We start from the raw sequence: 25,403 nt of genomic DNA, 5'->3' as shown, positions 1-25,403 counted from the left end.
AAGATTCCTTTTGTGTTACTCTCGAGAGCTACGGTACTCATTTTTTAAGCCCTTTCTCTTCTTTTATCTTATGGAGCTAACGGTCGAGAGCTATTCAGTAAAATGACAGCAGTTTAGGGCATCAACAGTTTCCTCCACGTTAAAGTTAGTCATTAACCAAGGCAGAAAGCTTCAGCAAGGGGCCACGCAGGATTATCAGAACTTACTTTCCGATGATGTGCTTTATCTCGCTATCTCAAAGCTTACCTTGGGGTCACGTGACGTCCAATTATGAAACTACTTTAAGCTTCACTTAAACTTCTGCAGTTTTTGTGGATTAAACCTTCCAGGGAATATCTACCCATCAAAGATAATAACAGGCATAAGGATATTCGGATATTTTTTTCATTAAGTGATTCCTAGCAAGCAGCAAAAATGCGATACTCCAACATTATTTCAAATTGCAAAAGTAGAATAAGTAACCATCGGCAGTGGATATCAGTTAATCAAAACAGTTGCATTCCTGCTTAAACTCTGCAATTTATTTACGTTCATAATTTCTATAACACTCAATTTAAACAGCCTATCTAACAATAAATATATTATAATTTCTCTTTAACAAAGAAATATTCTTAAAAGGTTATAATACAAAATAAATATGGAATCAAATATACATTCTTTAAATGTCCCTGGAAGCCCACATGCTCCAATAAATTAAGAGAATTCTAATTCATATTTCTTAACGCAACAAACGCTTGCTGTTTAGTATTTATAAGAATCTTTTAGAAAGATAGCCTGTAAGTAAGGCTAATTATTATTCAATAAGTGGCTAAATGTTCTCGATCCTAACGCAGACGCAAACTGCATTTCAATATCCTTTTGAAACCTTATTAATAATTAGCAGTTACTCTCCGAAGTGGAGGTGGCATGTGGTGATATTTACCGTGCCGCGAGGCGGCGAGGAAAATATCACTAGCGTCCGACACTGAGGTGCATAGTTGTATCAGATATACCAAAACAGTGAAATAATATAGCACAAAAAGATGATTTTAACTCATTTATTCCGGTAACGATTACGATAGTCGTTGGTAGCAATTCCCCGCGTGAGTTACTCGATGGAGAATGACAAAGGATATTAGGAGTTTGACTCGCCAATCAGAGCGCGCCTTCAAATTTATTCACTGTCTTTTTATATGCCATTAGAAGTTATCTATCCTAACGCAAATTGATTCGGAAATGTCCAAAGTTATTCCTTCTATCCCATATACTTTACCCAGTACAAAAATAACCTAAAACAGACTTATAAAACATTTTGAAGCGATTTTCCATTCAAAACGAGACTAAAAATAACTTTAAGAAATTACGAAACGAAAACCTTTAAAATTAAATTAAAATCTAGTTTTGTGTCACCTTTAAATTAGTCTTTCGTGCCTGCATCGTCACTTGAAATGGCTCAAAGGTAACGCTTTTAACTTCCTTTTTGATAATTTTTCAGCCTCGGGTTAAAATTTTTAAGGTAAAAAATCATCAAGAATCCTGTCTGTTTGGTTGATGCGCTCTTGGCTCAAGTTAACTAATGATTTAGAGTAACTACCAAGATTAGTCTGACAGGACAGTACCGTCAAGATCAAGTATAGAGTTAGAATTGAGCAAAAGCTGAATAGTTGACATTCCTAAGGCTGCATATCTGATTAATAATGGTAATTGAACTGAGTGGAGTGCAATTTGGGCTGAAATCATACGCGTGATTCCAAAATTGAACGAGCGCGCAGCGCGAGTTCGATTTGAAATCACAAGTATGATTTCAGACCAAAATTGCACAACACGAGGTTCAATTACCACTTTATTACATCCGTTTTGAAATCGCCCAAATACAGGACTTGGTCAGTTCAAATATTTTATTAATACAATACTGAGCTGGTTTGAAATTAAATTCATCCATTTTTTGGGAGGAAAAAATAAGAGTTTTGGAAACAAAAGTTGCAAAATTTGCCATATGATACTCCATGTCTTTCATCTTCCTGCAATATGATCGGTTACTTTAAACAAGCCTTGAAGTCTGATTGGTTGTTTTGTTTTTAGTGTAGCCTCCTCACTGGCTGGGGAAAAGATGCGATTTAAAGCAAAAAATGCTGCAATTTGTGAATAAATGGCACCAATTAGAGCCAATCAGATTACAGGGACCATAAGTGATTTCAAAATGGGTGTAATAAAATTCAGAATTTTACGGGGGCGTGGGAACTTCCTCATTGTCCCTAATTTAGTGACGGATTTCCTCAGTCTTCTAGAGAAAAAGAGGCATTACGCAAAAAATTAAACACGTGCATACACCTTATCACCTCATTTCCTGCATTTTCGCATCTCGATCGGAAAGGCTCTTCATAACGTAAATTTGGCAGGTTAAATTGCTGTTTCGCTCAACATAAGCTGGCCCTCATGGTACATAAACATTAAAATGAACCTCAATTTTGTCTAACAGAGGTTTCAACTATCTTCCATTAGACTTCTCTTGAGACTTATAATATTGTGAAACGATAAATATGACAAATAGAACTGACGTATTCCAAATATCACGTGTAAGAAATACTCTTTCCAAGACTTCACAACAACTAAAAACGGGCCATTTCATCTGTCGCTTTTTCGAAGTCCGAGATCACTTTCCTAATACTGTTCACCATGTATTATCATTGTAAACCCCACTATGGAATTCCAGCAATTTCCCTTGGATGCACATTTGCTCTAAACTGTCCTACGATGTTTCCCGGAGGATAGTATCTTCCGACGACCACATGTCTTCCATCGGGAGCTACAGCCATTCCCATTCCAAATTCTTCTGTTCCTACCCAGACTAACTGCGTGAAATGCCCCGTATTGGATGTGTAACCTGGGCAATCAAAGTCGTATTCTTGAACTTCATCATACCACAAGTCTACCGCTCCTCGAGCAGAAAGCGGGCTATCCCATGTGTAGGCCAAGTTTTCCCCGCGGTCCTTTTGCCCGCTGTGAGTAAGTGAGCCTGTCTTAATCAAGCGATCTGCGTAATTCTGCGCTTCGGCAGCCAACAATGGAGACCAACGCAGAGGAGGAGCATTGTGAAATGTACGGTAGTAATTATGTGAGATGACGCACTCGGTTTTAAATTTTTCTGATGACGTAAAAAATGAGGAAATGAGCTTACAAAAATGAAAAGTGTGAGTAAAGGAAAACAACAGAACATGATATAAACTTGTGCAGAATGGCAAACAGAAACGAAAAAAAGCAACACAAAATAAGGTTATGAAAAAACAAGGATGGTCTTTGTCTCATGAACGCAATGTATTAACAGCGCAAGAGGATGCTCATGAGGGCAATGAAGCGATAAATTTGGTTATCAATCCGTATTTAAGAGTAGTCTTAATTAATCGGTAATCGAGCTTAGTCTTCCAACTAGATGTGGCCTTCCATTCTCACATATAGTCTCACTTCCTCTGTCTAGTTGGTGTGCTACGCCATTATCTGCCAAAATTGCTCTGTTCTTAAGTAAATTTAAGCAGCTGTCTGTTTTAGAAAAAATACACATAACGACATGCTTGAAACCGCATGCCTCAAAATTTTCATTCCATGAATGCCGCGGTAGACAAACAAGTTATCCACCGGCAGTTGAAGTTCTCAAGTAAGTCTCTAATTTAATCATGGTCACTACCTCTTTCCGCTGGAGTGGAAGGCGGAATTCCTGACCGGGAACGTCTCCTGGCACTTGACCTTCGTCTTCGCACTCGGCTAGAAGAATCTTTAGGTGGTTTTACATTGTCTTTAAATTCTCCAACGACGTTTCCTGAAGGTTTATACCACGCCACGACATACTGAGTTCCATCATCAGCCACAGACTTCCCCACACCGAACTCAGAGGACGAAGTCCAAACAACTTGCGTAAAATTACCACATTTGGCGTTAAAGGCAGGATCATCAAAATTGTACTCTGATGATTCTCCATACCAAGTGTCAACAACTTCGGAGCCACTAAATTCTTTTCCTTGCGAAGTTGCGAGATTTTGACCAAATTCTTTCCCGTCGCAGCGCTCGAGGGAGCTCACCGATGCCAAATATTCTGCCCACTCTTTTGCGCCAGCGGCGAGTTCTTCAGACCATTTCAGCGGTTTGCATCGGTGTTGCCGCCGGTAGAAGTTGTGTTGCAAAAGACAATCTTGCTCAAAGTCATTTAATCCTAAAAAATACATTTCCAAGGATATTTTGTTTAGTCACAATATTGCTCTATCAAAGAAACCCTCCGTGATTATGTATAATACAAGGAACAGAAAATCATCAAGAAAAAGAGTAGAGAGCATTATACCTTGAAAGTGAAAGGAAAAAAAATTCCCATTTATGTCAAATTGAAAGGAAAAGCAAAGTTCTCTCTCACCTTCAAGATCAACTGAGGCCGTGGAGGACAATGATCCTTCACTTGAAATACTTTGTTCACCAGAAGAGTCACTGCTTAGATTGTGCTCGTTTTTATTGTCTTTTCCTTCTCTGGATTCGGGGTGTAATTCTTTTTCAACAGATTCTGGAGTTGCTTTCACGTTCTCTCGATCTCCTTCATCAGAAAGAATACCCTTCTGTATTGGTAACGTTTGAAATTCCTCACTGGAAAAATCTTTAACTGCACCCTCAGCAAAACCCTCCTGAACTTTTAATTCGTCATCTTTTACTACAAAGGAATCCTCAGCGAGTTCTTGGTGTGTGCCGCTACTCTGATGATCCGTATTTTTATCTTCATTTGATTCGGTATCAGCAGACACTGCTGCATGTCTAATCGAAGAAGTCGTCATGGTCTCACCTAATTCATCCTCGTGCAAAGTTTCTTCACTGCTAGAATGTACATCTGAATGGAAGACATTTTCGTCCCCTTCCTGCCCTCTGAAACCCCCATTCTCATCATCACAGTCTTCATCGGACTCCACTTGGCTCAATTTCTCCTCTAAGATAACAAATGACTCCAGCCGTTCATATTCTTCGAGTTGACGCTGTTCCTCTTCATCCAATTCGTCTTCTGGAGAATCGTCGATTCCGAATTCTGGGGATTCTCGGATTTCCTCTAGACCAACGTCTTTGTATTCTCTCTCGTAAAAACTCTCCGCGAGTGGTTCCTTTTCAATTTTAAGCTCTTCCTTCGGGTATTCTACAAGGTTGTTGTTTTCACCATCATTATCCTCCTCAGGAATGACGTAGATTTCTCGTTGCTCAGAAAGGTCCTCCTCACCAGAAGATTCAAATTCATCACCGTATCGTACGAGAATAAACTCTTCAAGGTTTTCTTCCAATGGATCTCCCTGTCGCACGAATTTTTCGGTGAACGGTGCTTCATCTTCTACCTCCTCATAAGCTCGTTCCAGGCTCTCTGTTGATGACAGTTCAACGTAATACCGTGTTGCTGCTCCTTCATCCTCATACAGATCAACTTGGCTCAAATCAAGCGGCTGCCTTCGTGTAGATCTCTTTTCAACAAGTTTAGCACGTCCTTCTTCAACAAACTGCTCTGAACTTTCCATGTAGTAAACTGTTTTGCTTTCCTCGTCTTTACCCATCATGGGTTCTTGGTACTCTTCTCTTGAAGCAGAAATCTCCACCTCTTCTTCAAATACCGCTGCTACTGAATGACCTTCTGGATCAAAATCCTCTGAGCCCACTTCTTGAACTTCTTGTAGTGTAGATACCTCCAATTCCTCCTCAAACTCCGTTGACTGTGGTCTTAATTGCATATTGTCAGCCGTCTGGCTTTCAAAGCTGCCTTCTTCCGCTTGAATAGTGCTTCCATGTGCTGCTATCTCAACTTCTTCTTCAAAAGTAGGCGTACTACTGACGACATTATCCTTAGTTTCAGAAGGGTCTCCGTCCTCTTTTAGCTTGACCCTTTGCATTTCCACTTCCTCCTCATAGATAGATTGCACTTCGCTGACGTCTACTTCTTCCTCAAAGAGATGTTTTTTTCGTTCATCCTCGAGAGGTTTACTTCCCTCCTCTTTTCCTCACAAAATTGACCATATCTTTCTACTAGTGTATGGCTGGCTCTAGGGTTAATTACCACCATCTGATTACTTGTTCACTTCAGGAAAACATGTTATTACTATCCAAATGAATTACAGATTGTTAGGGTAGCCTGTGACATCTTGATGTCTGGTTGAAGTTTAAAATGCTCTTGAGCCCACAATCTAATACACAATGCGAGAATATCCTGGTTTTTATAGCATAAATGTACCTGGAATATTGCTACCCCCTAGGAATGGGATATTGTTAGTCCAATTATGCAGGTAATTAAACACCTCCCAACATTTAATCAGATTTCCCCGACAACATGCTTGCTGTGTTTCCTAAACCAAGAACACTATTTAGTAAACACAGAGTTTCCAGCTGTCTGCTTAATTGTTTTGAGGACATTTTTTAGAGCAAATGTTCACACTACCTAAAAGAGCATGGCCGCAATCCTCTACACTAACTAAATGTATAATTCTAGAGGCATAAAAATTTCCCAAAATCTTTTGTTTAATAATGTTGAAGATAAATTGAGCTTCAGTGTCTGTACATATTTAATGAAGGGGTACAATATTTATATTTTCATACAGATATTTAGCTTTTAACATTGAATATTACTTTAAGCACTCAGTACTGCTGCAGAAGACTTAATTGTAGTTGAAAAAGGCCAGACGTCAATCACTGTCCAGTGGCAGAAATCTGTAAGTCTTGAACAAGACCATCTTTCAGGATTCAAGATAAGATATAGAAAGTTTGGCAACAAAGAATATGCTTATCATAAATTGAGTCAGTGGGAGCTCACAGCCAAAATATCTGGCCTTGAGAGCAACACTTTATATGAGATAAGTGTAGCTGGATATTCAGAAGGTGGTACAGGACTCTATGCAAAGAGAATCACAGAAAGGACAAAAAGAGGTTAGCAGTCATATCTGTAGTAAATGTGAAGAAAAGAAATTCAACTTCTTTTTATAGACCATACCCTCATTGGTAGTGGTTAAGCCATTTAGACATTGGAGGTAGCATCAGTATTAATCTAGCAGCAATTGAAGGATGATGAGAAAATAGCATAATTTTCTTAAATTAAATTGAGACTTAAAAAAAAGTAAGAGGAACAAAGGGAAAACTGCCCAAACTTTGAATATAGTTTATTATTACCCATGCGAACTGAATTCCCAGTTTTCTGGGAATTCCTAGGAATTCTCAAAAATTCCCAATTATGCAAATGACCCTTGCAAACTGAATTCCCAGTTTTCTGTGAATTCTAAAAAATTCCCATCTCTACAAATTAACTCTGATTTAAAAAGCTTGGAATTACTGGGAATTTCTGGGAAAGGAAGACTCCAGTTTTGTGAGGACTTGGAATCCCTAGGAATTCCTAGAAATTCTCAGCTTTACAAACTACCTATAATTTAAGAAGTGTGGAACTCTTGGGAATTTCTGGGAATTGAATTTGAGGCAATTTTAATACCCTGAGGTCCACATAAATTCTAAGAAATTCTCAATACCTTGGATGTGAAGGTTTTAAGAAAAGGAGTAATTTCAGAGACTTAAAACTTTAGCTCAATAAAAGGTATGCTATACAAAACTTACCAAGAGATATACATACATGTATATGTTTATAACTTAAAGATCACGAAATTTATTATTCAAACTACGTTTTAGTAAATCTTTACATTCATTAATATGGATTTTCTCATGAACCAGCTGTCAGTTATGTTAAATGGAAATTGCCAATTAATTCAATGTACTCATATCACAGATTTGCTTTCTAACCTCGAAGGACTCTTGGATTCCATGATCAAATAATATTTTTATTGTGATGCAAATTAATGTCCCATGTTCACTGATGTGCCAAAATCATCAAACATTCATTGGCTGTTCCTCGGTACACATCTTCCACAATAATTAACAATAATTACATTGTTATCTACACTTAAAGAACTTTTTTAGTTATGAACATAAGTTACTTCCCTAAACTACATTACTGGTTGCCTTTGTTAGAAAACCTTGGAACAGTCAAGCTCAGTTGCCTCAAACACTGTCTGGGACTTTTTGTTGACAATATTTTTATTAGAAATTTCATGCCTTAGACAAACAAATTCAACACCTAATTAATCTTTTTTTTTTTTCATGATTGTTAATGTGCTGTTTTTTTTTCAGTTTTTTGCTCTGTTTTCGTGACTAATTGCTGTAATTTGTTTTGGTGTTTTTATTCTTACAAAACACTTTTGTAAGAGTTCCAATACTTGTGGATCATCCACACACTTTGCAAACATTTGGCATGCAGACAAGACAGGTAGTCAATGTTCCCTTTGAGAAAAAACACCTTTTAAATGACATCTTCAATTTACTTTATTTGAAACTCTGATATGAAAATATTTGTCAACAAGACTTGTTAGTAGTGAGAAGTACCGACCAAGTTTCCTTTCATAACTTAATTTTTTAAATGTCCCAATCACTGGATCTCCCAAAAAATATTACATCTTTTTATTTTTGGTGCAAAATAGAAGTCCTTCTTTATATAAAAATGAAAAGTGCAAGTCACACTTAAATAATAACAGCTCTAAAGTTTACTTGTTGTTCTTCTCTGTCTGTCAGCTATCAACAAAATTGTTTTATACTTCGGACAGTGCATAACTATTTGTGGACCAGAGTTCCAACGCACCTCTGTAATCGCATATAGTTACTTCTGTCTCTTGTACAAATGTTTCTCCTTTGTAAGACGCACTCTACTCTCTTGTCACCACTGCGTTAAGTTCAATGGAAACGACTGACTGAGGAATCGAGATGGCGGTGTTGGAACGTGTTGCTGAACGCTTGCTACGGTCAAGCTTTGTAGATTTAGGTACTGGTACACTGGGATCATCTATGTATCTCTTATACTTCCTAATGTGGTATCCTTCTTTTATAAATATGAGGTTAAAAGACGATTTGTAGTCGCATTCAAAACTGTGATTGGCTTGTGTTATTTCTCACATTTGCCATGAACACAACTCAAGTGAGTTTCGAGTCTTTGTTTCCTCGACAACTTTCGGCCACAAATCGTGCATTTGTAATACGCTCGATTCGTGTCGATTATTTCTACATAGAGTGAGCTCAAATCATTATTTATATCACCAAGGTATCCATCGTCTAGAAGCAGAGAACCGGTCGGAGAAGTCAGATTAAAGTTGTGCGCTTCTCTTAACAATGTAATCGGCAAGCCAGCGGATTCACTTAATGCTGGCCAATAACAAGTCCTAAACGATCCACGTGATCATGCCCCTGATCGGAAACAAAGAAGACTCCATTTGGCGCTCATCTTTGAATGTACTTTTCATTGGTTGATCGCTTTTCTCAACTGTTTTGCTTAATATAACATTTATAAAGATAGCTTTTGTTGTGGTTCAATGGAAAAATGAGAACAGCGTGAGTGTTGTAAAAGAAAAGAAAGTCGTTGGCGCCGTGGAGTTAAAAGAAGGGACAACAGTTGACATATTGACCGATACAAACAAGGGTCGAGTGGCCATCTGTAAAGCTACAATTTTGAAAGTTTGTGGTGAGTAAAAATTGTGATATTCGTTACGTGATCAAAATCGTATAAAAGAAGAGATGTAGCGGGTTGAATTAAGCTTACATAACGCTCGGCGCAACTGAAACTAGAATAATTCTGAGAATTGAATCGGTCACTTGCATGCCGCAGTTACTTAAGCTTATGCTTTTTAATCAAATAAACCTATCAGTAAGGTTTCAAGATTCCTTTAGTCACGTTTGGGAACATTCAAGATTCATAATAGGAACTGTTATTAAACAAACCTTGTTACATAAAGAAGCCCTCCTTGATAAAAACAAAATAATGTTGAAATTAAGAGATCCTCGCAGCTAAGAACACTACTGAAACGAGTAGTTGTAAATAGGACCTGAAAAAAATTCAGGCCCGTACGGGATATGAACCCATGACCTCTGCGATACCGGTGCAGCGCTCTACCAATTGAGCTAACAAGCCAACTGGGAGCTGGTCAATGAATTTGGTCCAAATAAACATCCAAGTGAATGAAGATTTTAGATATATGAAAATTCATATATTTGCACTGCAGTGGAGAGATGAAATTAAGAGATCCTCACCGCTAAGAACACTACTGAAACGAGTAGTTGTAAATCAGGTCCTATTTACAACTACTCGTTTCAGTAGTGTTCTTAGCTGCGAGGATCTCTTAATTTCATCTCTCCACCGCAGTGCAAATATATGAATTTTCATATATCTAAAATCTACAAAATAATGTATTCAGCCCCTTTTTAGTAAAATCTATGAGAGAGATGTACTAACTCCAATATAAAAGTCACTCAATATAACAGAGATTTCCCAATTTGAGAATCCAACGAATGCCCTTTTCCTTATAGCCATCTTAAAGGCCTGGTCTGAGCCATTAATATATATATTTAAATATAATGTTTTTTTTCAAATTCAGATGTCTTGGAATCCAGATACAAAATGGTCAAGCTTCTTGTAGACAACCTCATTCAAGGCCAACTCATTGTGAGCCCAGGGAAAAAAATACAAACAGCAGCTAAGTTTGCAGTTTAGGATAACTTCACTCTAATTTATTGTTACATTTGCAACAAGACTTTAATCAAAAAATCAATTTTATTTATCTGTAATTAACCCCTTCACTCCCAAGAGTGCTTGGTTTTCAAATATAATTTAAGATATTGTATTTTATGGAAAAGAATCAACAGATTTGTCAAACCAAATTTAACAACTACTCGTTTCAGTAGTGTTCTTAGCTGCGAGGATCTCTTAATTTCATCTCTCCACCGCAGTGCAAATATATGAATTTTCATATATCTAAAATCTACAAAATAATGTATTCAGCCCCTTTTTAGTAAAATCTATGAGAGAGATGTACTAACTCCAATATAAAGAATCAACAGATTTGTCAAACTAAATTTAATGATTGAGTAGGACTATTTTATATGAATAGCTGTAATTGAGGATTAATCCATATGAAGTTTTCAAGAAAAGAAAAATAAATCAAATTCCATCTTAATATTACCACAAGTTGATGTTAATAATTAATCAAAAATATTTTACATGTAAGCCTTAATTAAGCTTCTAAATAAATTTCATTGAATACTTGAATGCAGTGGAGAGATGAAATTAAGAGATCCTCACCGCTAAGAACACTACTGAAACGAGTAGTTGTAAAGCCTCAAATTTTGTTGGAATTCCTAGGAATTCCAAGTCCTGTTGGCTATAAACTTGGAATTTCTAGGAATTTCTAGGTTTTTAGAACCAGAGTTGTTATGGTTGGGAATTCCCAGTCCAAATTTACCGTGAAAATTCACACCTTTATTCCTAGGAATTCCTAAGAATTCCAAAAGCCATTTCGCAAGGGATTGTGAGCCCAGGAAAAAAATGCAAACAGCAGCTAAGTTTGCAGTTTAGGATAACTTCATTCTAATTTATTGTTACAGATACAACAAGATTTTAATTTTAAAAAAATCAATTTTATTTGTCTGTAATTAACCCCTTCACTCCTAAGAGTGCTTGGTTTTCAAATATAATTTAAGATATTGTATTTTATGGAAAAGAATCAACAGATTTTATTCACAACTTGTGTCAAACCAAATTTAATGATTGAGTAGGACTATTTTAAATGAATAGCTGTAATTGAGGATTAATCCATATGAAGTTTTCAAGAAAAGAAAAATAAATCAAATTCCATCCTAATATTACCACACATTGATGTTAATAATAAATCAAAAATATTTTACATCTAAGCCTTAATTAAGCTTCTAAATAAATTTCATTGAATACTTGAATTTTAGCTGGGTTTTTTTAATTTAAAGTATTTATTTTTTATATCATTAGCCTCAAATTTTTGCTTAAAATTCCCAGTAATTCTTAAACATTCCTAAAAATTTCCAAAAATTACCAGAAATTCCTAGGAATTTTTTAGATTTACAGCTTTTCAGGGAAGGTCATTGGTTCTCTGAGTTGGAATTGCAAGGAATTCCAAGGAATTCTAAGTCCTGTTGGCTATAAACTTGGAATTTCTGGGAATTTCTAGGAATTTCTAGGAATTTCTAGGTTTTTAGAACCAGAGTTGTTATGGTTGGGAATTCCCAGTTCGAATTTACGGTGAAAATTCACACCTTTATTCCCAGGAATTCCTAGGAATTCCAAGAGCCATTTCACAAGGGTATAATCCTTTTAGGTCCAATTCTGCAAGCTATATATTGAGATACTGACATATCAAAATTGGATTTTAATTGTCTTGGAACCTTAGCTTTGAATGAACTTTAATGGATTTCCCCTATAAAATTACAGGTCCTTGTGACTCTTACCCATGTCTAAATGGGGGATCATGTGTTGGGCCTCCAAACCAGTTGGTCACTTCATTTCATTGTAAATGTGCTGTTAATTTTACTGGTGAACTTTGTGCTGTCTTTATGAGTGGTAAGTAAAGAATAAAAGACATAATTCTGCCTATTCATATATTGCATAACCAAAACCAGTTATAGTTGGAGAAAACTATAAAGCAACTTTAACCTAGCCCAGATTTTGACCTTTATGACAAAGTCATGCATTCAAAAGCATTGCAGGATGTTATATTATATGTTATTGCATCAAGGTGATAATTTTTTATGTTATCCCCATTGGCCTTCATCTTCCTGCTTCAAACTTTAAATTACTGTCTTGTATGTTTTCATTCATCTATTTATCAGTTTTTAATTTACATCTCTCACTTCTAAATTAAAAAAAAACAATACTCATCATGTCACTCATCAAGGTGTGGATCAACAGTGTCTTTTTGGGACAATTCAAAAGTATATAAGAAGAATCATAGCTTGCTGTCAGCGATATAAGGGTATCTAAATTTTGTGTGATAGTGTAGTCTAATCATCCAGGAGAGTGTAGTCCTAAGAACTGTCATTGGTAGTGGTGACTGACTTTTTGCCAACCTGAGCAGAAGTCATCATCGGAGTCAAGTGAATAGCTGTTGTCAGTGGATTGTTCTAACACCAGTTTGTATAAACTGATTGGTCAGTTTTACCTTGATGCAATTGGCTGTAAAACTCAAGTGGCTTAGGAAGGGCATGATTGGTCAGGTTCGATGAGTCAGTAAAGTCAGGTCCTTCTGTTTGGTTTGTTTGTAATGTTTGTGTCATGAAGGAGTCATTTGTATGGTGGCTGTAGTACCATCATGATCATCATCAGGTCGAGCTTGCTCGGTATTCCATGACATGCTAATCTTTAACTTTTCTCTGTCTTCCATTGCAATTGGTAGTTCTTCAAGTCTGCATCCTGTGTCATCCATCAATTGGTCAATGTAGGTCTTTTTTGGGCGTCCTCTCAGCTGATGTCCATGTTTTAGCTTCCAGAGTAATACATCCCCTGCTAGTTCTTCTTTACTGCACCAAAAATGCCTTGCAAATCTCATTCTTTGTTGCTGTAGCAATTTACTGATTGGTGGGATGTGGCCATAATAAGAGCTCTTTGTTTGTGGGGTGGTCCTTCCACGATCTTTTTAAGGTAGTGCATAGCATTCTAGTATATGCTCTGTCTATTTTCTTTTCCAGATGTGTTGTTAAGGTCCAGGAGACTGAATCAAATAAAAGGACAGTCTCCACTGCTGCTCAAAAGAAGATCCTTTTCAGGTTGTCTGGAAGGTTTGATTTCCATATCTTGTCCAGTTGATTTAGAACAACCCACGCCTTTCCTAGTCTGATGTTAACATCATGTTTGGTATAGGTGATGTAGCTTCCCAGGTATTTAAAATCTTCCATTTACTTTATCTTACCATTGAGACTCTTCATCCCTTCTGACACATCTTGATTGAAGAAGATGAACTCTGTTTTATCTGCATTGAGGTAGAGCCCTGCTAAGTTGTCAGCATAGTCTGCATCTGTTATTTTCATAGCTGGGTAGCATTTTCCCTTCCGCTTCACGAGTGTAAAGCCAAGTTCATTGTTCTTGTCCAGAGCTTTATGCAGTACATAGTCAAGACATATAATGAATATGTATGGGACTAGTTTATCACCTTGGAGGACTCCAGCACTGATATCAAAGAAGTCTGTGTTTCCATCAGGGGAGTGAACAATACAGTGGGTGTCCTGATACAGTATCATGATGGCATCCACTGTTTCCTTGGGTATATTCCATAGGCGGATAAGATCTCTTTCATCATTCTGGGGTGGATCGAAACAAAGGCTTTTGAAAAGTTGATGAACTAAGGAGAGTAGCTGGAAGGTTTTTAGATTTTAGCCTTCCATTAGATACATCTGATGGTGAGTATTTGTCCTGAGGTTGATCGGTTTGTGTGGAACCTGTTTTGGTTTTTTTCTCAAGACTGGGTTGATGTTGGGTCTTCTCCTTTTTAGGAGCATCAGGTTGTAAATCTTTGCTGCAATTGCTGTCAATGTTATTCTGCGGTAATTCATGGTGATCGTGAGGTTGCCTTTTTTGGGGATGTATATACGTATATATATGAGTATTGACGTGTTGACTTGAATCAGCATTAACTGAAACCTTGTATGACTTGCAGGTGTGTAGAAAACTGCGATGCCAAACTGAATCCATCCGGGAGAATGGCTTTACAAGGCATGTGTACAGGTGATTCATGTCACGGTAACCTTACCTTCAATTGGACAGTTTTAAAAGACTTGAATAACTCTTCAAACAGTTCTCAGTGGACTGAGGTGTTAGAGGTACAAGAGTTGATAAGCACTCGAGTTTCATCAAAATCTCTCGTCACTAGGCCTGGAGTACTGACTTCCAATACCAGGTATAAGTTTATATTGACTGTACAACGACCAGGTGGATACCGCGGGTATTCTGAGTACCACGTGACCTCAAACAGCCCCCCTGTTGGAGGAGAGTGCAATGTAAGCCCAACATCAGGAGTCTCTCTAATAACAGAGTTTACTTTTACGTGTATGAATTGGCAGGATTCAGACCTTCGGTTGCAGTATGAATTTGTTTACGTCACAAATAAATATCTCCTCAATGTGGCATACAAAGGAGTGAAAACTAGTGTAACAACCAAACTTCCTGCTGGAGAGAGTAAAAATAATTTTACTATCGACTTTCGGGTGCGAGTAGCTGACATTTTGGGGGCATACACTGAAGTGAGGACTCCCGTGCAGGTAAGAAAGGGTAACTGAAACAGAACATCGTTACATTAGTATTCATCTATCGCCTCCTTTTTCTTTGCTACTATGAATTTCATAGTTTCAGTAAACTTCCTTCATAGTAGGATGTAGTCCATGTAAAGTGTCTATTGTCTACTCCATTCATTTTAATCATAGGTTTTAGAACCCAGCATTGAACGAAAAAATCTGTTAGACATTGTTAAAAACCTCACAACTGGAGACGAGAGTGAACTGAATTACCTGATTCAGTCGGGTGACTTTTCACGTGCTGTGCAATTAACGGCAGCAGTGATTTTGGTCATTGATGTCATTCTGGATGCGAAGTCAACGGAAAGGCAGGCCTATGAGTTGGCAGAGAGACGTACGGTAAACATTTGCTGTAATTAAACTTTTCCAGCGAAACTTAACGCGAAGAACCTCTTGAATTGTCTCTGACAGAAAGTCCAAGTTTAAAGTTTTAGTTATTTTTTAATTCCTTTTAGAGTCTGGGCCGAGTTTGATTTGCTGCGAACAATACTGCATTCACACGGTAGCTCTCTCCACCCATACCATTCGAAGATATCCGATAGTCTGATAGGCTTAGGTTTTTAAGGCTTGTTTGATGCAATTGACTTGCACAGATTTTACTTTGCCGTAACATGAGTATACTTAAATAAATTAAATGGGGTATTAAATTTTGTTCACATTTAGGATGGATTTTAAACGATGGCTAAAACTTAGTGGAGGTCAGACCAATACTAAATTTCAAGTTATCCGTTGTTCATTGAGGTTTCAAACTGCAATACTTCCATAAAGACTCTTAAGAATATCTTACTGCTTTCCAGGAAGGGGCAGTTACCTATTGAGCTCTCTAATTAAATTTGAATTGAAACACCCCCGTGGGAGAGTACTTTCATTTTCGTGTTTGAGAGGTTTCTCACATACTGGAAACTGCACCTTCTGTTTGATTCTTTTCAGTATGTTTTGAGTAGCTTAGTTCACCTTTACATTTTTATTAATTTTTACAGATGAAATCAAACATCATAGAGAAGCTATCAGCTATACCAGCGGAGACTGTCGTCAGAATTCAGCAGGTATCAAATGTTATTGCCTCCGCCAGTTCGGTCAATGACGAGGTTACCGTCGAAGCGCAGGTATAAATTTAGTGAACAGGCAATGCATTTTTTATTACAGTAGGATCACTTTCATGGCTAAAATCAGCGAAAATCGTCTATTATTCCGGCCCTTTGAATATTTTTCAGAAATGTGCAACGAATGCGCTTGAAAAGATGACTTCAGTGTTAAAAGCGGAGAGTACAGCTGGGGAAAGTTACGACTTGCTTTATGATGGCGCAAAAAGTCTTGTGAATGGTCTTGGTAGCATACTTAAGGTAGCAGCACGCGGAGCTAGAGTATACGATTCGCAATCACAGGGGAACTTCCCATTCAAAGCCAGCTTCGTAAATGCAAACGAAAGACTCTCCCTCAAGAGCCATAGGGTAACATTCAGGTCAAGAACTTCTTTGCCGTATTCATTGGCCAGAAGGACTAAAAGAGACGCTAATGACGCGCAGTTACAGGTGAAGAACTGTTTAGAACTACGAGTGCAAACCTAACAGGAAGATATATCAGATATGAATAAAGGGTATATCTGCAGCTTCGCTCTGTTGGTTTCATACGACTTTAAAGCAAAGCTCCCTATCTTCTTTTCTTCATAGTGTGCTAATCCGTTGCAGAATTTTGCCAAGCTTGTCTTTACCTAATTTTCTGAATTTTTTCTAATTTATTTTTGGGTGTGAGAGTTGTTATAATTAAAAACGAACTGTCCGAAAAGTAGCGCTAAATTCATGACAGAATCTAGTGGTAAAATTCGAAAAATTAAGGCAGCATCTCAAATTACCTCACAACATAATTAAAAAAGCTATCAAAAGTTCTGACTATAAGAACTGGTAGCAGCGACTACTGTTTTATGGATATTTATGTTTCAGGCTCGAATCCATGTTGGAAAACTACTCCATTCTTTGAAGGATGTCGGAAGCACGATCTTATCCCGAACTCTTGTTGGTGAGGAGCCGAGAAAGCTTCCAGCGCAGGCCATGTCGCTGTTAGTGTTGCGAGAGGAACCCAAGTTGCTCGCTGGGACTATTCTGTTGAACAAAGGGAACAGTTTTCAGCTTACTTCATTACCCATCGAGTTAGACAATGCCTACTTTGTAGATAGCCAGGTAGGAATGAGAACTACTATAATATTGCACAGAACACAATTTTATGTAAGTATTTCCTCTCTATTTATGTTGTAGTGCTCGCTGTGAAAGTTTTGGCTTACGAGGAGATTGTCCTCACGGTCGTCGCCTGTTGTACTGAGCTACCTCGTTTTCACTGCTAAGTTATCATGGTGATCTATCGTTTCGAACGAACAGTGCACTCAGTTGTAGCATTGAATGGCTTCCTCAAAGTATGCAGTTTCTTTCTGCGCTTTTAAGAGCCACTGACCATAAATATCGTGAATCCGCCGATAGTTGCAAAATTACGTAACTCATTTTATTTTTCATAAAGGACCCTTTTCATAAACATTTTTAAAAATTATATCAAAAAGTCTTATTGCGCTCTACTTTCTCTGAAAAATCGAAATGTCAAAATACTTCTAGATGGCCGTTGTCCTCCCCGTAAAACAATGACTAATTATGCAACTTTAGTAAAGAGTTTGGGCTGTACACCGAATGCAAATATGGCGGATCACTCGGACGGCCCGGGCCGAGTTGCACGAAAGCGAAGTCAGGGAGGCCAGGCTTTTCCCTGTGTTTTGACTCTTATGAATGGCTGCACGTGCGCCTTCAGAGGACGATATTTCCGGAGCCTATCTTGCCGGGAGATCACCAGCAACTTGAAAAAACGTAGAACTGCGATTCTTGTTAAGAACGCATCGCGATCCGTTGACCAGCTCTCGCGCAAGAGGTCAAGTAAATGGCACATTCTTGGCCAAGCGTGACCTCCTGCGTGACAGCCGATTAACGGATCGCGTTACATTTTTTATTTTAGCCCTAATTCTTTTCAAGCTGGACGCGCGGCCTTTTGCGGGCCAAGAAATAAAATTTGAGGTATTAAACTACATGGTGATAAAAACAATAGTTTCAAAAAGATAAAAGAATCATCTTTCAGCACGCAAAATTTAAAAGCGGGATTGTATCGCGTTGCCGAAGTTGCATAATGTTTTTCTTGTTACATCTGGAAAAATTCTCTATTCCATTAGTACAGTAATCTGGTAAAGGCATATTAGACAATACATCATCTGAAACTTCGAATTCAAGATCAGTTGGCAGAAGTGACTCCAACTCGTTTTCGCTAACCTCTGCGTTTGACCTTTTCGTATGCTAATTTCTAACGTTCACAAAAGCATAATTGTTATGAACTCTCTTGACACACGCTTTTCCAAGAATGTTTTTGAAGCCGTTCAAAAATTTCGCAGCACGTGTTTTATCGGGTGAAAAACCACTCGGCTATGCCTCGTGGTTTTAAGCCCGATAAAACACTCCTGCTCGTTTTTTAAACATTACTACTAATATAGTAGTGTTCATAACTGCGAGGAGCGCTGATATTCGTTTCTTCGACCGCAGCGCACATAAATGAGTTTCATATATTTACAGTCATTAGAACACGACATATTTTGTAATTTGTTCCGAACCAACGGTCATGATGGCTTTTTAAAATACAACCTTAAAATTTGTCATCTATGTCTACAGATGGTAACCGCAGACTTTACACCATTCTCTTGGGACCCTACAGGAGCAAGAGTGACGACTGCTGTTTCAAGCTTTGAACTTAGGAACAGTTCTGGGCATCTCTTGAATACGACAGAACTGAATGTGCGTGTTACTATTGAACTTCAGAACCTCCAGACCTTCATAAACACATCTCAGCCTCATTACATTGGAGCCAACAGAACTGTTTTCTATAAGATAGATGTCATTCAATTAGGGATGGCCTTGGTGCTCAAGATTCGTCCAGAAAGCAACAAGACAGTTTTTCTGGTGACTGTTAAGTATCGAGAGCGGCCTTCTCTAAGTAATAACGACTTAAATGTTACAATACCTGACCTTTCATCTTGCGATAAGATGCCAGATGGGTATTTCAACTGTTCACGCGATCCGCACCTGGTTTTTGTTAACCAGGAATTTATCAACAAGAAAGGTCTTGGATACTACTTCGTCGGACTAGCAGCTGTGTCACGAGTTTCTGCGATCTCTCGTATGAGGCGCTGCTCAAAGCAGTCCTGTGTGCAGTACAAGGAACCGCCCACCAAGGGTGCAAGTTTTAGTGTACCTCAGTACCGAGAAGGTGATGAATATTATAACATACAGGTGACGCCAGCTGCCTGCCTGTTCTGGAACGCGGAAATATCCCAGTGGACATCAGAGGGGTGCAGGGTGAGATTAGAAAAGTTACGTAAACTGTAGACTAAACGGCTTTGTATTGAGTGTAAAATAGTTTATTTATTAATTGTTTATTCCAGTCGTTATGTAGTATTTATTTTAGTCTCACCTCAAATACAGAGCTTGAAACATACAATCATGCTCTATCATTTGCCCTTGGTCTTGTGGCTGATATACACTACTTACTTGCAGGTAACCGAGATGACAACTCAGGATTCTATTCACTGCTCTTGTAATCACTTAAGTTCTTTTGGAGGTCATTTACTTGTGGCGCCTACTCCCATCGATTTTGATAAAGTTTTCACCGAATTGGCTGGTGTACCAGATAGTGGATACATAGCTGTTATAATAGCTATTAGCTGTGTGTTTGGGTTTTATCTGGTGCTGTTGGTGTGGGCTCGAAAGAGTGACAAACGCGATCTTATGAAAGTAAGAACATAACGCCTAATCATTATAAATGTACGATGAACAAACAGAAAAACCAGCCTCTCGCAAAGTCGCGCTCACCGGGCCACAAGTGACTGAAAACAGGCTTCTTGCTTATTCATCTTTTAAGTTTTTAATGATAAGAGTAATCCCAGTGTTGACGCAGGAAAATCATTCACGAGGAATTTTTTTTTAAGTTTCGACCTGCAGTATTTTATATTCTCCGAATGAAGCAATGAAAGAAATTAGCAGTCTCAACTCAAATACGGAGGCAAAAAATCATGCGGAAAATACGGAATACTTTGAAAATTTTACGCCGAGCTGCGATTCGTTGATAGTTGAATTCAGCTGTGGTAAGAGAAGTTTAGTTAACCCCTGGGAGAGCAAATTCCTATAAAGAAATAAAATTTCCGAAGTCAAATGGAAGCTTATCATGGACTTGCATTTTGCACGCTTGCACCTTCTTAGAGTTGGTAGCAAATAAACAATATCTTCTCCATAACTCAATTTATATCCTTTTTCCAACAGTTACAGTTTGTGTTCACTTTGAGCATGGTTAAACGAGCTTTCCTTTCTGTTCTTCCTACAGGTGGGCGAGAGTGCACTCGTAGGAGTTCCGTCGCCTTTGTCTTACTTCGTCGAGATTCAAGTATCTACGGGCATTTGGCGCAACTCGGGCACTACTGCTAACGTTTTTATTGTACTAGAAGGAGAGTTAGGTGCCAGTCGACCGTTCCATTTAAAGCACGACTCGTGCATCTCTTTCGCAAGAGGCAGTATTATTTCCTTTATTCTTTCAATTCCTGACTGCATTGGCCCCGTAAGAACTGTCCGCGTGTGGCACGACAACTCGGGCACCAATCCATCGTGGTTTTTGAACCACATCAAGGTCTGCGATCTGTCCACAAAGAAGCAATGGAACTTTATGTGTTTTGCGTGGCTGGCTGTTGACAAAGGTGAAGGATTAATAGACCGCACCCTTCATTGTACTTCCGCGACCGATGAAGGAGTCGACTCTGCAGTATATGTTCAGAATAAAATTGCTGAAGAACTCAGTGACTCACATATTTGGCTTTCTGTGGCAACAAGACCGCCAAGGTATCGGTTTACTCGCGTCCAACGTTTATCTTGCTGTCTGGCACTACTGCTAACCTCAATACTGGCAAGTGCTATGTTTTACCAGCACGAAGCAATGGTAGACGACACTCAAGGATCCCTCAGAATGGGTCGTTTTGATGTAAACCTTAAAGGATTCATTATTGGAGTTCAAAGCCTAATAGTCATTTTTCCTACCTATGTTTTGACTGTAGAACTTTTTGCCCATACTCGATCGTCAGATGAGAACAAACAAATGACTCTCAAAACTAACGCAGAAAAAGAATCTTTTTCTTTTCCACACTGGTTTATTTTCATTCCTTGGCTCTTGTGTTTCCTCCTCTCAACTTGTGCGGCGGCTTTTGTTCTCTTCTACAGTCTACAGTGGGGTGCAGATACAAGTGAGCAATGGCTGGCGTCGGTTGCAATATCAATTTTTGTGGACATATTTGTAGTAGAACCTACTCAAATTATCGTAGTTGCCTTCATACTGCCTCATATTTTTAAAGAAGAAACTGACAGATCTACGTGGATGCCTCGCTCTGTCGACCCCGAGGTCGATCTTAAAGATATTAAAGTTGGCGGGCTAGGAGATAATGAGGCCGAAGAGGAAGAAGTTGAAATACCAAAACCTCTAAGCAAAAAACAGCTACGTCGCGCAAGGAAAAGTCGGATAAGAGAGATACTAACATATTCGGCTTTTCGGAAAATAGGATCCTACTTGCTTTACTTATTGATTCTTATGATTGTTTGCTACGGTGGGCGTAGCAAGCATGGGTAACTGATGACATCATCCATGAAGAATACATTTGGAGAGCTTGACATGGTAAGTGAATTGAGTAATCTTGTTGTATCACAGCTGGCTACATTGATACGAAAGGATGTAATAACACCATAATGATAGCAGACTTAGGGAGGTTACAGTTTTTCTGTATATCAAAGCATAAAGAGGCGCCAAAGAAATGAATAACTATCAAAGCTGTCGTAAAAAAATACACGCCCTCGTTTACCATGTGTTTATTTTTCCTTTACTATGCGATTTAACAACGAAATACCATCGGCCGTGTGGTTCTAACTCAGATGGGAGAATATCTCACAGGCACCGACTAATGTCAACGCACTTATTATTCAGTTTCAGTATTTCGTGTAATTTATAGTTATTTCTTTATTTATATATTCTTATGTTTAAATATTTTTTTTTATGTTTTTTATTTGAACATTTACATCCATTTTTTATTTGTCCCGCCGAATCATGTAGATTTCAAATCACTTCAATACATGGGACTGTGTACGTGACGTTTTGGTACCAGGGCTTTTTGAGGATGGAAAATACTTCACACTAAATAGTTCCAGGCCTTACATTGGAGATGGTGACGCTGTTCTCGTTGGGATGCCTCGTCTTAGGCAGCTACGAGTCAAAGAAGGTATTTTTAAGGAATTGTATCAACGTATACCAAAAAAAATGCTGCTTGTGTTAACCGCGTCGACGAGACCGATTTAATGGTCAGCTGTAAACGTTCCGTCAATATTCCACGAAGCAAATCCCAAGTTTTAAGTTGTGTGAAAACTCCCTAAAACCAACCTCTAAAGGGCAGCTCGCATAAAGGCTGAAGTATTGGAATGATAGTGGTGACAGTGACTAGCCTAAGACTTACCCTTCGGGTGAGCCATCGTAAGGTTTATGAATTTGATTTGCTTAATTGCTAAGTAAATAAAACGAAAGAAAAAATTGCCCTTCATTAAGGTTACTTAAAACCCATTTACCCACTTTCTTTTGAGGCGGGAACAAAACTAAATTTATCATGGTTCCTGCATAAAATAATGACACGATTCATGCACGGTATGTCCACTATCACAATGACTACACAAACTTTTCGCTCCCAGGTCCTTGTGACGTCAGCATAGAGGAACTGACCATCCAATTCAATTCATGTGTGGTTTCATATACATTTAGTAACGAGGACAAAGCCAGCTTCCATGAAACGAGGTGGCGTCTATTTTCCTCATCCAAGAATGAGTCACTCATTAGTCCTCATCGTGTCTGTCCAAGTGCTTGGCACTATTCGTCTGCCCAAGAAACATCAAGTCTTCCTTTATGGGGAAAACTTCATCTGTTAAACTTTTATGGCGAAGGAGGTTACCTGGCCGAGTTGGGCTATGACAAAACTACAGCACTGAAAGTCATCTCTGAACTCAACCTGTTTAACTGGACTGACAGGTTTACCAGCGCTATAATTTTTGAGTTCACGGTTTTTAACTCTCAAGTGAATTTGTTCAGCGTAATTTGGATCCTTACTGAATTTTCACCAAGTGGTCTCGTGGTCTCTAATCACGTGATTCATACTATGCACATATATGACATTGGCGGGGGCTACAGTGCTGTAACCATAACGTGCCAGTTTTTACTAGTGGCTTATATTATATACTTTGTTGTCACGGAAACGAGGAAAATGATTGCGGGAATTAGAATTTATTTCTCTCAGTTTCTAAACTGGGTGGAACTTACGCAGACTTTTGCAGTCATTGGCTTTCTCATTTCTCACATTATGAAAGAAACACAGCTCTTTGCTACCATAGCGAAACTCAGAGAAAATACTTTTCAGTTTATCAGTTTTGATAAAGGCATTCTTCTGCAAGACTTGGAAACGCTATTAGTATCGTTACTGATGTTTTTGAACACTTTGAAGTTGCTTTATTTGCTCAAGTTGAATTCCCACGTGAGGCATTTATTTTATGTAATGAAAGTATCTACACGGGAACTCGTTCAGTGTTCGGTTGTATTCGCTGTCTTCATGTTTGGATGTATTCATGTAGGATACATTCTGTTCTGGAGAGAACTTTACTCCTTCTCTTCGCCTCTCATCATTCTACAGTCTCTTCTAGTCGAAGGAGTCTTTGGTGGTGGTTTCAGCTACTTTTATGATTGCTGTACAGTCATTGGCCCAGCTTACTTTACGGCGATAACAGTGACAATGAATCTTATATGCATCGCCCCTAACATAGGGCTTGCAACACAGAAATATCGAGCAGCCACTGAAATGATGAAAGAAATTGAAGCTTTGGAGCGAAAGCTTTTCTTTGAGCAAGTTGCTCTGAATGTTACAGAAAATAGATGTGATTTTCTGGATGACAACTACCGGTAATTGAATTGCTGTTTAATAACCGTACACTATGGCGTTATTAAAAAGTTAAATACAGAAGTTTCAGTTCTTCACACACACACACACACGCAAAAAATGTGAGTTCTCAAATAATCAGAAGACTCTATAATAGTACTCTGTCGGTGTATAGAGGGTTTGGAGATCGGCAAGTATGGAGGGGAGGGGAGAGAACGAAACCTAGTGCTCTCAAATGAGGCAAATAAAAAAAATCATTTCAAGCTGTAAATATGTTTTTATCTCTTTTTACAGTCTTCTTCACGACAACGAGACAAGCCTTTACTGGCAGAAGTCATCCTGTCAAACAAACCTGGAGGCCTTGAAAAAGAAACAAGAGGCCATTCAGTTCAGTCGATTCAAAGACGAAAATCCGCTGGAACAGTGGGTCGTCTGCTCGCTTCCAAATCTTTACTTCGGAAGAGTTGAAACCCTATCATCATGGCATTAGTGTTCTCTTAGTTAAAAAAAAATGAAAATGAAAACAGTGAAGTGCCCTTCTTTTCGTAGATATTCTGATTGAAAACGTTTCTACTATGCCGTAGCTGAATCTTCTAGACATATGATGCGATGGCACTTTTTATTGAATTATCTAATAGAAATTTAATAAACTTATGGTGATTTTTTGTTCGAGATGATGTAGTAGTTATCTGGCCCTATTGAGAGTAAATTAAAAGGCCTAGCCTCAGATGAATTTGACCACTCAAACCCAAGGCCATCAATTGCAACACAATGGTAATTTATTATAATCGCATGATTCTTCCCAGTCAGTCAAGGTTCGTGGTTTTACTTTCAATAGAAACATAATAACGATTTCCACCATTTGGTCATGAACTCTGTGGAAGATTTTAGAGTTAAAGCACTTTTCTTTACGTGTTTTAATTCCGTCAAGGACGGAAATAGGAGAAGGAGGTAAATAATTTCAGACCGGAAGTGGAAAATGATACACTTGACACGCCGCGTATGTGAGTTAAGGCCGCTATTGTTACCAGTGTAAGGTTCACCTTCCGCGCCTATCAATTTCCTGTGAACTTTATGCCTTTTACAAAAATCATCAAACAGGTGTCTTGAGAAAGAGTCAATGACTAAGAGTAAGAAGCTTTGATATACTCGATACAGCGTTTTCACAAACAGACTGATGTGTTTTCCTTTGCGTTCCCCTGGAAGCGAGATTTTCCTTGTCAGTTCGCATCAC

At 38.4% G+C, this 25,403-nt stretch overlaps 1 protein-coding gene, 1 long non-coding RNA gene and 1 pseudogene across 3 annotated transcripts; 2 read left to right on the top strand and 1 right to left on the bottom strand.

The window, feature by feature from the left end:
* Window positions 1-2,163: 2,163 nt before the first annotated feature.
* On the bottom strand, window positions 2,164-5,976 carry LOC149046680 (uncharacterized). Its single transcript, XM_089203836.1, has 3 exons — window positions 4,379-5,976; window positions 3,662-4,183; window positions 2,164-3,124 (listed from the first exon to the last, which is right to left on the bottom strand). Exons 1-3 carry the CDS (start codon window positions 5,874-5,876, stop codon window positions 2,679-2,681), a joined length of 2,466 nt encoding a protein of 821 aa, XP_089059962.1. The 5' UTR covers window positions 5,877-5,976; the 3' UTR covers window positions 2,164-2,678.
* Window positions 5,977-9,268: 3,292 nt separating this feature from the next.
* LOC149046679 (uncharacterized) lies at window positions 9,269-11,782 on the top strand. Its single transcript, XR_016185867.1, has 2 exons — window positions 9,269-9,526; window positions 10,437-11,782. It is a non-coding gene; the product is annotated as an uncharacterized LOC149046679 (long non-coding RNA).
* Window positions 11,783-14,470: 2,688 nt separating this feature from the next.
* LOC149046678 (polycystin-1-like protein 2) lies at window positions 14,471-24,841 on the top strand (annotated as a pseudogene). The gene is made up of 11 exons (XR_016185859.1): window positions 14,471-15,117; window positions 15,280-15,489; window positions 16,131-16,256; window positions 16,365-16,682; window positions 17,091-17,327; window positions 18,843-19,526; window positions 19,725-19,961; window positions 20,548-21,879; window positions 22,312-22,477; window positions 22,938-24,192; window positions 24,464-24,841. The product of XR_016185859.1 is annotated as a polycystin-1-like protein 2 (transcript).
* The last annotated feature ends 562 nt before the right edge of the window (window positions 24,842-25,403 follow it).

This window comes from Pocillopora damicornis, chromosome 4 (assembly GCF_964200805.1).
Source record: "Pocillopora damicornis chromosome 4, jaPocDami1.2, whole genome shotgun sequence".
NCBI lineage: Eukaryota > Metazoa > Cnidaria > Anthozoa > Scleractinia > Pocilloporidae > Pocillopora > Pocillopora damicornis.
Note: the sequence above shows the minus strand (reverse complement) of the source record. Positions and strands in the feature narration are given on the sequence as shown.